The 14,505-nt window shown below is 21.2% G+C and overlaps 1 protein-coding gene across 5 annotated transcripts in view; it reads left to right on the forward strand.

Moving 5' to 3' along the window:
* The window catches only part of LOC122505805 (calcium-transporting ATPase sarcoplasmic/endoplasmic reticulum type), a 54,808-nt gene that overhangs the window by 9,842 nt on the left and 30,461 nt on the right, over positions 1-14,505 (forward strand). For all 5 annotated transcript variants that reach the window (XM_043617648.1, XM_043617649.1, XM_043617651.1 and 2 more), the window contains exon 3: positions 9,675-9,692. In XM_043617648.1, coding sequence (XP_043473583.1) covers positions 9,675-9,692 — 18 coding nt within the window. The remainder of the gene's footprint in view (positions 1-9,674; positions 9,693-14,505) is intronic.

Raw genomic sequence — 14,505 nt, forward strand, 5'->3', positions numbered from 1 at the left:
AAAAGTGCCAATAATGTAAAGAATAGACTTATAACTAAATTTAACAAAAACATGTTCGATAGAAATGTTATCAGTATCTATGACTGAAGTTCTTAGCAATGATAGAAATTCAATTATGTTTAAAATTTTTTTTTAAATTATTCTCCTCAAAATTTCAATTATTTTTATAAATAATTAAACTGTTCTCCACAATTCAATAATTTTCAAAACTTTTAATAAAATTCTACGCAAACATTCAATTATTTTCATAAATATGTAATAAAATTCTTTGGAAGGATTCAATTACTTTTATAAATTAAAATAGTAAAATTTTTATCAGAAATTCAATTAGTATCAATACCTACATTTTAATAAAATTCAACTAATCAAATTTTCAATTTTAATTATGAACAGACAAGATTATTTTAAAAAATTGAAAAATTTCTTTCTTTAATTCAATTATTTTTCAAATTTTGAATTAAAATTTTTAAAAAAATACATTATTTTCAAATAATTTAAAGAAACTTGTAAGAATTTAATTAATCATAAAAACTCTATTTAAAATTTTCGAAGCCATTTGTTAGATTTATATAAATAAATAAATTTTGAACATATAAATGTTCAAAATCAAATAAATTTAAATTTGATGAGAAGAATAAAACCGGAAAAATTAGGACAAAGCCGGGAATTTTGTTGAACGAAAATATTAGACACCTTGGTCAGGATAGAAATTTTATTTCAATAAATATAAATTAACTGGGTCTGTTTCTGTTTTATTTACAACTATAATACCGGATCTAGAGATTAGAGAAGTCTCAAAGATTTTACCTTATGAATTTATGATGTATTTACGCGTCATATACAAGATTTTTATTACGCGCACTCTTTGCAAAAGTGGAATATTTTCATTATCAAAAATAGTTTCCTGTGAGGAATGATTGGAAAAATGCAGATTTGATTTAATAAAAAAAAAGAAAAGTTGTAAGTTAAAAATTATAATTTTAAACGAATTTTGAGTAAAACTTTTTTAAAAAAACTGCGCATAAAGTCGATGACCTTTTACGGGAAAGAAGAAATGAAAAATAGAGATTAGAATATGTTGTATGTAATATATATATATATAAATAATGAGGATAGAAAATGAGAACTAATAATTATCGAGCGCTATCAGTCAAAAAGCCCCCACCTAACTTGATGGAACAACGAGCAATGTTCTAATAAAAGGTATCTGCTCGTGTATCTCGTAGGGTTGACTAATGGTAGCTCTCTTATTAATAGACACACTTCTCATTATGCTTAACCAGTATCTGTGTTGTGTTGTGTTGTCTAAGTGAGGGAAAAAAAACCCTGAAGCCTTTTCCTGCACGAGCAGATTATACGTTGCAACAACACGCTGCCATTACAAACAAAATTCTCCTATTGAGAGATTTTCATCAAAAAAAAAAAAGTGCAACGGCCATGAAAATGCAAACTGTAATTGAGACACATTTTTTTACGTTACGCAATTCAAATAATCATTGAAAAATTTTTTTTACCTTTCAAACACACGAGCATAAATTATTTTTAATCTGAATACGAAAAAATAAATGTCCTAAACTCTAAAAATAAGTTCCTCAAAAATTGTTTATAAAATTATTAATAACTATTGTAAATAACAATTTTTAATAACAATTGTTAAGCAATTGTTAGACAATTGCTAAACAATTGCTAAACAATTGCAATTATCGATAATAATATATATAAAATATCAATTTTTATATTTGATTATCGAGATAATTATCTTTTTAGAGAAATAGAATGAATGACATTATAATTTTCCACAAAAGACGTCAAACTATAGTGAAGATTTTTCGTATGTAAATTGCATGTTTAGTTGACGACACTTCATTACAGTTCATTGTGCGCGTCAGCGAGACGATTATTGAGTTCGAGAAGTCGTTTATAATCTTATTAAAAAAGCAACTTCAATAATGTTCCTTTGACATCTCAGTTAATTATAATTAGTTATACGTTAAATAATACTTTTTTCCCCCGATTAAGACTGGGATAAGAGGAATTTTTAAAATAAAGAAATAACACATATTTAGGTAATAGCAGACTTTGCACTCAATAATTAATTTTAAAAAAGTAGTTTTTTAAAAAAAAAAGTAGTAAAAGAGTAGCTATTGAAAAATTAAACTTGACGACCAAAAAAACTCGTTTTAGTCACTTTACAAAACTGACAAAAATTCCATTCTATAATTTATTTTCCTGGCTTTTTCCAAATTTTCATCAAAAATATTTACTTCTTTTTTATCCTGCTAATAAATTCAATTGACCTGCAACGAATTTTATTATTCATGAAAGAATTTAAATATATTTATAAAAATAATTTAATTCTTGCGAAGAATTTTATAAAAATATTTAATTAATTAATTTCTTTCGACTAATTTTATGGAAATTCTATAATTTAAATAATTGAATTACTAAGAATCTTTTATTATTCATGAAAAGAATTGAATTCTTTCGAAGATTTTTACAAAATTTTTTTAAATAATTGAATTATGGAAATTTTATGAAAATAGTAGATATTGAAAATCATTGAATTGCAAAAAGTTTTTTAAAATAATTAAATTTTACAAAGAATTCTATTATAATTTTTGACAATAATCGACTGTCTGTGTGGCATTTTATAAAATTTTTTTGAAAATAATTGAATTCTTGCGAACGATTATATTAGAATATTTTTAAAAATAATTCAATTCATGCGATGAATATTTTATGAAAATAATTGAATTTTGGAAAGAATTTTATAAAAATGTCTTAAAATAATTGAATTTGCGGGAATAATTTTGTTATTTATCGAATTCTTGGGAAGAATTTTATTAAAAACTAAAAGAATAATTAAATTAATTCAATAAAATTTAATTAAAATTGTATTTAAAACAATTGATTTCTTTCGAACAATTTTATTAAAATATTTAAAAATAATTTAATTCCTGTGAAAAATTCTAATATATTTGTAAGTAATAATTGTATTCTACCAAACAATTTAAAAAAAAACATTTTTTTAAATAATTGATTTTTTCGAGGAATTAAAATTAAATTTTTAAGAATAATTACATTTCTTAATTAATTTCTGTACAATATTGCATAAAAAAATTGAAATTCTGTAATGAATTTGATTATTTATGAAAATTATTAAATAGTTGATAAGAATTTTATTAAAATTTTCAAAAGCAATTGAATTCCTGAGAAGAAATTTATTATTTATGAAAATAATTGAATTATTGCGAAAAATTTTATTAAAATTTTTAAAAAGAATTTAATTTCTTTTTAAAATATTGTTATTTTTAAAAATAATTGAAATCTTCATAATAATTTTATAAACATTGTTTTAATAATTTAATTTTTTCGAAATAGGTATAATAAATATTATGAAAATTTTATTTTAAATAATTGTATAAAAATTTTGTTAATATTGATTTTTTTGAAATTTTTTGAAAATATTATTATAAATAAATTGAATTCCTCAGAAATTTCTATTATTCATAAAAAGAATTGAACTCTTTCGAAGATTTTTACAAAAATTTGTTTAAATAATTGAATTCTGGCTGAAAATTTTATGAAAATAGTAGATATTGAAAATCATTGAGTTGCGAAAAGTTTTTAAAAATAATTCAATTTATTCTTGTGATAAATATTGTTATTTATGAAAATAATTGAATTTTACATAGAATTTTATTAAAATGCCTCAAGATAATTGAATTTTCGGGAATAATTTTGTTATTTATCGAAATTATTGAATTCTTGGGAAGAATTTTATTAAAATCTAAAAAAATAATTAAATTATTTCAAAAACATTTAATTACAATTGTATTATAATAATTGATTTCGTTCGAATAATTTTATTAAATTATTTGAAAATAGTTGAATTCCTGTGACAAATTCTATGATTTTTGTAAATAATTGAATTCTTCCAAAGAATTTTAAAAAAACATTTTTTTAAATAATAGATTTTTTTCAAGGAATTGAAATTCAATTTTTAAGAATAATTACATTTCTCGAGCAATTCTTGTAAAACTGTATTAAAAATAACTGAAATCCTGTGATGAATTTTATTAATTTATGAAAATAATTGAATTTTTGATGAATTTTATCAAATTTTTTTTAAATAATTGAATTGTTTTGCGAAATTTTATGAAAATACAAGATATTGAAAATATTTGAATTTCGAATATTTTTTGAAAATAATTGAATGCTTTTGTAGTTTTTTAAAGTTTGGTAATAATATGTAAATCTGTTGAAAATCGTATCAACTATTTCTAAGTGCATTTTTATTCTCAGGAATTGTATAGAAGTAGAAAACATTCTTTAAATGACAAAACTAATTAAACTTGCTTTATATTCAAATAGAAAAAGTTTAAAAGTTAGAAGACGAGGAACCCAGTTTGTTTGTGTATACAAAAAAGTTGTTGAAAGTTTTATGAGAAATTACTTAAATCATTAATTAATTAACTAGTTGTCGCAGTTTTATTATTCATTTAAATGTGAATGAATTTTTTTTTGTCATTCAAAAATTTTTCAATGAATTTTAAATGAAAATAAATAAATTTTTAAACGGAAGAATATTTATTTATTTTAAGCCAGCAGTGCACGAAAATAAGCTCTGAAAATTAATCAATATTGCAGATATTGTCGTGTTTCTAAATCACGTTGTGTCACATAATTCAAATAGGTTCGTAAAAAAGAACTTTGAGAAAAATTATTTTAGAACTTAATAATTGATGCGTGTTTAACTAGAATATAACTATTTTCAAACACTTATTAAACCTTTTATTGTTAGTCACATTTTCAACAGGGTATTAAAGAAAAAGCTTTTGAAAACAACTTCCTTATTGGATCTAAAATTTTAATATGCCATAGGATTGACCATTCATAAATTCGTATTATTTCGTTAGGGTAAATGATTCATAAATAAACTGTCGACATTGCAATTATATTAAGTTATTATTCAGACTTACACTCTGTCTCTTTTTTTTTGCAATTCATTTAACATTTCTAGGAATATAAATAAGTAAAATGCTGAATTGCATGTCAGTGACTTATTTCAAATTCCAAATATTCGCTTCAAAAGAAATTGTATTAACTTCTTAATTATTTTTAACTAAATCAAAAATTAGAAAGTAGAGAGACAAATTTATCAGAAGCATAACCATTTGCATAATTATTTTTAAATTATTGTAACAATGTGTTTGGTGACAATAAGAATGAATAGGAAATTCCGGTACAAATAATATTCACCACAAATAATGCAGTTCGTATAGAGAATTTTTTATTGTTAAAAATTGAAGGGGAGAATAGAATAAAAATAATTCCGACATCACACCAGAAATTCTTATAATTCTTACTAATCAAGAAATAAACAATAGTTTTTTGTTTATTTTTCATTAAAACTAAATTTTTCACTATATTTTATGGCTTTCTGAATTACTCACATACGGAAGTACAAATACACGTCATGACGTGGTCAGCAACTTGAAACACAAATAACCACGTCATGTACTGTCCCTTAGGATAATTCAATATTAATGACAACACGTGTTTTACAATCTGCAACTGCAATAACAGGCTTCACACTCATCTATTAAAACCTACTATTTACTACTTTTACTACTTTTTTGGTTGAAATCTAAAAACATCACCCAAATAGTAATTTGGATACTTTTTTTAGATTTCAGCCAATAAAAGCTACTATTTCTATTTTTTTTGTAGAATTTCCACTACTTTAAATTCGCTAATAATAGAAATCAAAAAACAATTCTCAAAAATTATAAATTAAAATCAAATTCTTCAAAACGATTCAATTATTTTCAACAAATATTCGAAATTCAATTATTTTCGCATAAAATTTCGCAAAACAATTCAATTAAATAAAAAAAATTTGTAAAATTCTCATCCTAAATTCAATTATTTTCATAAATAATAAAATTTCCACTGGAATTCAATAAATTTAGAAGAGCATTTTCAAAAAAATTTCGAAAAAATCAATTACAAAAATTGTTATACAATTCTTCACAAAAATTCACTTACTTTCACTAATAATAACATTTTTCATGGAAATTCAATTTTTTGAAAAAATTTTTCATAAAATTCTAAGCAAGAATTCAATTATTTTCATAATTAATAAAACTCATTGAAGAATTTCAATTATTTTTAATACTATTTTAAATTAATTAATAGAAAAATTCAATTATTTTCACAAATAAAACTTTCCACAAGAATTCTATTATTTAAAGTAAAATTTTCAGAATATTTATTATACCTATTTCGAAAAAATTAATTAATTAAAACAATGTTTAAAAAATTCTTGTAAAGAATTCAATTATTTTCAATTATAACAAAATTTGTCAATAAAATTCTATTCTTTTTAAACATTTTAATAAAATTCTTAGCAATAATTCAATTATTTTCATAAATTAATAAAATTCATCACAGGATTTCAGTTATTTTTAATACAGTTTTACAAGAATTGCTCGAGAAATGTAATTATTCTTAAAAATTGAATTTCAATTCCTTGAAAAAAACCAATAATTTAAAAAACTGTTTTTTTTAAATTCTTTGGTTGAATTCAATTATTTACAAAAATTCTATAATTTTACACAGGAATTCAATTAGGATTATTAAATATTTCAATAAAATTATTCGAACGAAATCAATTATTTTAAATACAATTGTAATTAAATGTTTTTGAAATAATTAAATTATTTTTTAGATTTTAATAAAATTCTTCCCAAGAATTCAATTATTTTCATAAATAACAATATTCATCACAAGAATTTAATTATTTTGAAAAGTAATAAATTTCTTCTTGGAAATTCAAGTTTTTTAAAATATTTTAATATTATCGTTCGCAGAAATTCAATTATTTTCAAAAATAAGTTTATAAAATACCACACAGCATTGAATTCTAATAGAATTCTTTGTAAAATTTAATCATTTTTATAAACTTTTCGCAATTTAATGATTTTCAATATCTACTATTTTCATAAAATTTTCAAAGAGAATTCAATTATTTAAAAAAATTTTTGTATAAATTTTCGTAAAAATTCAATTCTTTTTATGAATAATAGAATTTTCTCAGGAATTCAATTATTTAAAATGTAAATTGGAATTTGCATAAAATGAGTCGAATTATTTTTATCAATATTTGAATTCTTTCGTGAATAATAAAATACGTTGCAGGTCAATTGAATTTATTAGCAGGATATAAGAAAGAAGTAAATATTTTTGATGAAAATTAGGAAAAATGTCAGGAAAATAAAATATAGAATGGAATTTTTGTCAGTTTTGTAAAGTGTCTAAAACGAGTTTTTTTTTTTTTGTCGTCAAGTTTAATTTTTCGATAGCTACTTTTTTATTACTTTTTTCAGTTTGAAAACTATTTTTTGCTACTTTTTTAAAATTAATTATCGAAATGTCTGCAATAAGCTATCACAGACCAATAAGTGACTAACAGAATTTTCGATAATAATTTTCAAAAAATTTACTACACTAATTTTTTTATTCTTTACATGATCAAAAACAATCATAACTTTTGTAAATCGTTTTCGTTTTTTTTTTAAATTGGAAATAGGTTTCTTTCTTTTTTGCCACACGTGTCTATGATGTTGCTAAATTTTAAATTCTTTCTACTGTATTATTAATAAATTAACAAAAAAAAAAAAAAAAAAAAAAAAAAAAAAATTGTTAACGATGTGAATCAATGAAAATAGAATTTGACACCGAAATGTCGTCTCTGACTCAGGGGTAAAAGATCTTTGAAGTTTGTTGCATAATGGTCATTAGTGATTTATATATATATATATATATATATATATATTCAAGTTCTCTGAAATGAAAATTCTTCAAGTAAAAATAGATTTTCCTTTTCTGTCATTATGTCAAAGTACAAAAAATTTTTTTCTCCGACAAAAAATATTGCTTTTTGAATAATTTAATGAAATTTTGGACCAAAAAATTTTGATATAAGAATATTTTTTGCTTTTATTTATGTGTTGAAAACAAAATTCTGTGGGTTTTTTTTTTATTTCATGTAAAAAGACGACGCATTGAGATTATATAAACTGTGCTAGTGGTACATTAACGATCTTGTAAAGTTGATCTTAAATCAAACTGAATGTCGTGGTTAGCCAAATATTTGGACTGATTACAGAAAATTTGCACAAGAATTCGTTTGTACGTATAATTGTGATGTAGAAAGGAAATTATACATTTACTATTGTGAACAATATTCTCTTATTTCTAGACGTCAAAATATTTTTAATTTTATTTCTTAATTTGTTATTTATCAATCATGTTATATTTTCACTTTCTTTTTCTTCTCTCCACTAAATTTTATTAATAAAACTTTTGTTTTTGTTTCAAAATAAAATTTATTGCATAAGGCTTGTTTACAGAATTAGTTTATAAAAATTAATGTCATTAATTATTTTGATTTTTAAATTAGTAACCAGTAGGCGTTTGATTAAATGAAATCTAAAAGATGTGGATTAATTTTGTGCTTGAAACTGTTTTTTCTTTCTACCAGAAACGAGTATATTTATCGCTCCTCTTTCTGTTTATATTGATGCCCCCAAAAATCTTCTGCACTCTTTTATTCGATTTTTTTTTTTTTTTTTTTTTTTTGAATAAACTGTTTTGAAAGTAAAATGTTATTACTTTCTAAATTTGAAGATGCATTTTAGTGCCATTTTCTTTGCTAGAATTAATAAAAATGTTAATAAAAAAATTTAAGTTATAATTTAAAATAAAAAAAGAATGTAATATGAAAATAGAAAGGAAAAGAAAAATCTCGTTTAGAATAGTAGAAAAATGGATATTTTTCATTTCTTTTTTGTCAGGGGCAAAAAAAAAATGTTATCAACTTTGGATTTGTCCTTGCACAACTCGTTGTCGTGTGATAAATTTAAGCCATGCAGCTTCTAGTGAAAACTCGGCCTTCCACTTACAACTTTTCCCACTGGATTAACACCTCTTTTACTTCTGTATACATCCCATCAACGTATTTATATTTTCTAGCTCCCTGTGACAATAAAAATTATTTACTACCTATTAAGATTTATTAACCAATTCTCTTGGACTTTTTCTCCATTATAAAGTTAGTTCTTTAAAAAAAAAACTTTCTCTATTCATACTTTACCAAAAAAAAATTAATTTTGAAGAAAAATTATAATTCTTTTATTTTGAAAAAAATTGTAAAGTTATAAAATTTTCCTCTCAGGAAATATTTTCATTCAATATTTTCCAAATTTTCAACAAAAAAAATTAAAAATTTCTCCTTTTCTCCTAAGCTTTTATCACCTTTAGTAACATGATTAATATATACTTTATTGGAATAATTCAAGGTATTAGAGTGTATACAATTGCGATCGATACACGAACGTAGACTGAATTTATTACAATTTGAAAAAAAAGATATCTATTCATTTTCTGTTTTAAAGATATAATTTTAAAATAAGAAAAGAAATGTTTACACAAACTTTTATATAAGAAATATTTTTATATTCTAAAGAAATATTTTTATTTTTAGAAAAGCGTATTTTTAGTTTCTTTCGATTGATGAAATTTTCTATTTATTAATTACTGAATAATTATTACAAAAGAAAATTTTAATAACAGAATATTAATAACGCTATTTTTATTTTCTGTTTCAGAATTGCCAGCCGAAGAGGGTAAGAATTAATTTATTATTATAATTTACTTCTAAATTTAAAAATTAGCAAATAGAGGATTATTAGGCTGTCTACTAACCGGGAATAAACCAGGAATTTTATACCAAACCGGAAATTTTTTCACCAAATTAAAATTATTATTTTAATTTGTTTTTAAAAAATCGCTTCTTAATTTCAATTTTTATAGATATTTAAATACTGTTCTCTAAATTTGAATTAGTTAAAAATAATTAATTTTAAAATAAAAAAATCAGTCACTGATTCAAATGTAGTATGTAAATAAATTTAAAAAAAATTATTGAATTAATAGAAATTTTTTGAAATTCAACTGAAAATATAATTAAATTTGTTAAACAATCTCATTAAAAACTTTTTAACAAATCGAATTTTCAAAGCATTTTAATTTAATAATTGATAAATAATTAAATTTTATAAAGAGTCACATTCTAATATGTATTCATGTTTCTTAGTGCGAAGATTAATAATTAAAATATTTATTAGTTAATTTAAAAAAAATATACACATACTTAAATTTTTTTAATAAAATTGAATTTTCGCCAAGTTTTTTTGAAAATTATGAAAAATAAGATTTTTGAAATTTTTCAATTCTGTTGCTTCAAGATAATTGAATTTTTATAAACAAATAATTGAAAAATTTTGATATAATTGAAATTCAATTATTTTCACAAATTTTTCGTAATTCAATGATTTTTAATATCTACTATTTTAATAAAAAATTTACCCAAAAGAATTGAATAATTTAAAAAAAAAGTTTATAAAATTCTTCGCAAACATTAAATTATTTTCATAAATAAAAAAAAATTTTTAATAGAATTCATTTATTTAAAAAATTTTTAATTATAATTATGAATAGACAAGATTTTTTAAAAAATTGAAAAAATTAGAACAAAGCTGGGAAATAACCTGGAATTTTGTTGAACGAAAATAATAGACACCCTGATTATTAATTTTAAATCCGTTAATTATTTCTTTTTTGCTCCTTTAAATTTCCATGAAATGAATTTTCAGAGCGATTTAAATTCTTATGAATGAAAGGAATTTCAATAATATATTGAATTTATGATGGGAAAAACGTGAGGGCAAATATTAAAAGAATTATTCGCTCTTAAAGATGAGGAGCGTTTTTAAATTTATCTATAAAAATTGCTTTTTTTTTATTTAATTTCAAGAAGAAGCTTTTTTCCGTTAAATTTAGAAAAAATTTTTTTTTTTAAAGATGTATTGTTCTAGATAGTAAGCAGTGAATATTGATTTGAATCTTGGCGTGTTAAAAAAAAATTGAAAAAGTAAAAAATCGAAATCCTATTAAGTCTTCTTTTACTATTCAATTTACGATTCGTGGAAAAATTGCAGACATTTTTTTATATGCAAAAATTTAATTAAAAAACAAAGTTCATTTGATCACTTTGCTTTTTTGAAAGAATCGGGAATTAAAAGGAAAGTAATTTCTATTAAAAAGTTAAAATACATTTTTAATGAAAATATATTTTTAATATTTCTAATTAAATTTAACGATTTTCTAATTGAACGATTAATATTGAATTGATGACGTAACAAGATAAGGATCTTGTGAGGAAGTGTGCCAAGTTTTCTCAAACAGCTGTTTGAATTTACGTCAAGGTACTCTCTCTCTCTCTCTCTCTCTCTCTCTCTTTTCATTTTGCATCATCAGACTTCTGATTAATTGCAGCGAAAATAAAATATTTAATTTTTCTTCCTTTATTGCTGAAAATTAAAAAACTTTTCAATCAGAAATGTATTTTTCGAAGGAGATTCCTTTCTTTTCCCTTTAATTTTCCAAATTGAAAATAAAAGATGAAACTTTCATTCGAAGAGAAAATATGTTTCGAATGACTATTGAAACTGAAAATTTGATGAAACTGTTGGTTTTGAAGGAAAAAGAAAGAAGAAAAAAAAATACAAAACGTTTCTTTGATCGAAATACATTGGAGTTTCTGACATTATCGAAGAAAAAGAAATTTATAAATGACATGGGATTTGTCGCTATCGAACTAGGTCAACTTTTATCCAATGGAGTTTATGTGAACTGACATGAGTACCTAGGTCGTCTTTTTTTTATAAACTGTGTACAATGTTTAAATTTTAAATATTAAAAACATTTGACATGAAATTTAATTTTGAAATCTTATACTCTAATCAAATTTGGAACAAATTCAGAAAATTTTAATAAAACTCTTTAAAATGATTCAATTATTTTTACAAATTTTTCGTAATTCAATGATTTTTAATATCAACTATTTTAATAAAAAATTTACCCAAAAGAATTGAATAATTTAAAAAAAAATGTTTATAAAATTCTTTGCAAACATTCAATTATTTTCATAAATAACAAAAATTTCCACTGAAATTCAATTATTGAAAACAAAATTCCCCTAGAATTTTTCGAAAAATATCAATTATTTAAATAAGATTTTTATAAAATTCTTCGCAAGAATTCAATAATTATTTTCAAAAATAAGAAAATTTTTCAAAGAAATTCAATTCTTTTTAAACATTTTAAGGGCATTTGAACCATGATGACGTCACAGCCTTAAAACACATGCTTTGCAGAACCTATGACGTCATAATGGTTCAAATGCCCTTAATAAAATTTTTCGCAATAATTCCATTATTTTCATAAATAATAAAATTCTTCTCAGGAATTCAATTATTTTTGAAAATTTTAATAAAATTCTTAGCAACTATTCAATATTTTTCATAAATAATAAAACTCATAACAGGATTTCAATTATTTTTAATACAATATTTTACAGGAATTGATCGAGAAATGTAATTATTCTTAAAAATTTAATTTCAATTCCTCGAAAAAATCAATTATTTACAATGAAATTAGAATTTTTCACAGAAATTCAATTACTTTCAAATATTTCAATAAAATTGTTTGAACGAAATCAATTATTTTAAAATGAATACAATATTGTAATTAAATTTTTTTGAAATAATTAAATTTTTCTTTTAGTTTTTAATAAAATTCTTGACAAAAATTCGATAAATAACAAAATTATTCCCTAAAATTCAATTATTTTGAGGCATTTTAATAAAATACTCTGCAAAATTCAATTATTTTCATAAATAACAATATTCATCACAAGAATTCAATTATTTTTAAAAGTAATAAATTTCTTCTCGGTAATTCAATTATTTTAAAATATTCTAATATAATCGTTCGCAAGAATTCAATTTTTTTCAAAAAAAATTCATAAAATACCACACAGACGTTCGATTATTGTCAAAAATTTTAATAGAATTCTTTGTAAAATTTAATTATTTTAAAAAACTTTAATGAAATTCTTTATAATAATTAAATTGTTTTCAATATAATTTTAATAAAAATTTTTTTGAAAGAATTCAATTATTTTTCATAAATAATAAACAATTTGCAAAAGAAATTCAATTATTTAAAATCAGGATTTAAAACAGAATTTTCATTAAATTTTTTAAAAAAAATCATTTTTTTGAAAAGAGTTTTTTTAAATTCTTCTCAAAAATGCAATTATTTTTAAAAAGTTTAATAAAATTTGTTGCAAGAATTCAATTATTATGATAAATAATAATAAAACTCACTGCAGAATTTTCAATTATTTTTAATACAATTTTAAATGAATTACTCGAAAAATGTAATTATTCTTAAAAATTTAATTTCAATTCCTTGAAAAAATCAATTATTTAGAAAAATTTAATACCTATAATTTGTTTCTTTGAATAATTTTATTTATAAATTTCAAAAGAAAAAAAAATAATTGAATTTTGAAAGAATTATTTTTGTATTTTTTAGAAATATAGTTAAATTTCAAAAATGCTTTACCTACATTGAAATCATTTGAAATATTTTAATTCTTGTGGATAAAATAAATAGGTATTTAAATATTTATTTTATAAATTTTTTCTATTTTTGAATGTAATTAAGAAATTATAAAAAAAATTGAGTCTTCTAGTTTTTTTTTATAGCTAATTTTTTACTACTTTTTTTCTGTCATTAAGCTACTTTTTGATACTTTTTTAAAATTAATTATCGAGTTCGAAGCCTGAATATTCTAAAAATCCTTCTTATTTCTAACAAGATTAGAATTTTTGTTTTGAGAATATCGCGATTTTCGATGTCAATTTGTAAGTCATCGATTAAAATTAGTGATTTTTGCTAAGAAAAATTCCACTATTTTTTTTCCAAACTCAAAATGGTGGATCCAATATGACCGCAACAAATTTAAAAAAAAATAATAAATATTCAGAATTTGATAGAATTTTTGGTCATTTAATAATGATTTTGAAATTTTATTTAACAAATTCAAAATGGCTGATAAATAAAGGTAGAAAAATAATAGAAATTAAAAAATTAAAGAAGAAAAGAAATAATATAATAAGTCAAGCATTTTTTTCAATCAATTGTTTTTTTTTTTTTTTTGAAAAACGAGTTTTAAACATTAAAAGTAAAAATCCTTCAACCACCTCCAAGTGAATCTAATTTAAAAAAAAGTGTTGAATTTTAGAAAAATCGTTTCTCTATTTTTAGAAATATCACGTTCCCGATTTTGAAAATGAAGATTCGAGATAAAAGCGTTTTAAGTTCTCAAAAAAAAAAAAAAATAAATTTTTTTTTGAAGGGAGTGATGCTTTTGGAGGTTTAAAAATAGCGCTTTTTGAAGAACTTATTTTTAAGAAGAAAAACAGTAACTTTCATCTCTGTGGAATTTTTTTTGAAAATCTTTATATTTTAAGTAGGTATTAAAAAAAAAATTTGACAAGAAGTATTAAAATGAATTCGAAATTCTTT

This window comes from Leptopilina heterotoma, unplaced genomic scaffold, assembly GCF_015476425.1.
Source record: "Leptopilina heterotoma isolate Lh14 unplaced genomic scaffold, ASM1547642v1 Lhet_369, whole genome shotgun sequence".
NCBI classification, from domain to species: Eukaryota; Metazoa; Arthropoda; class Insecta; order Hymenoptera; family Figitidae; genus Leptopilina; species Leptopilina heterotoma.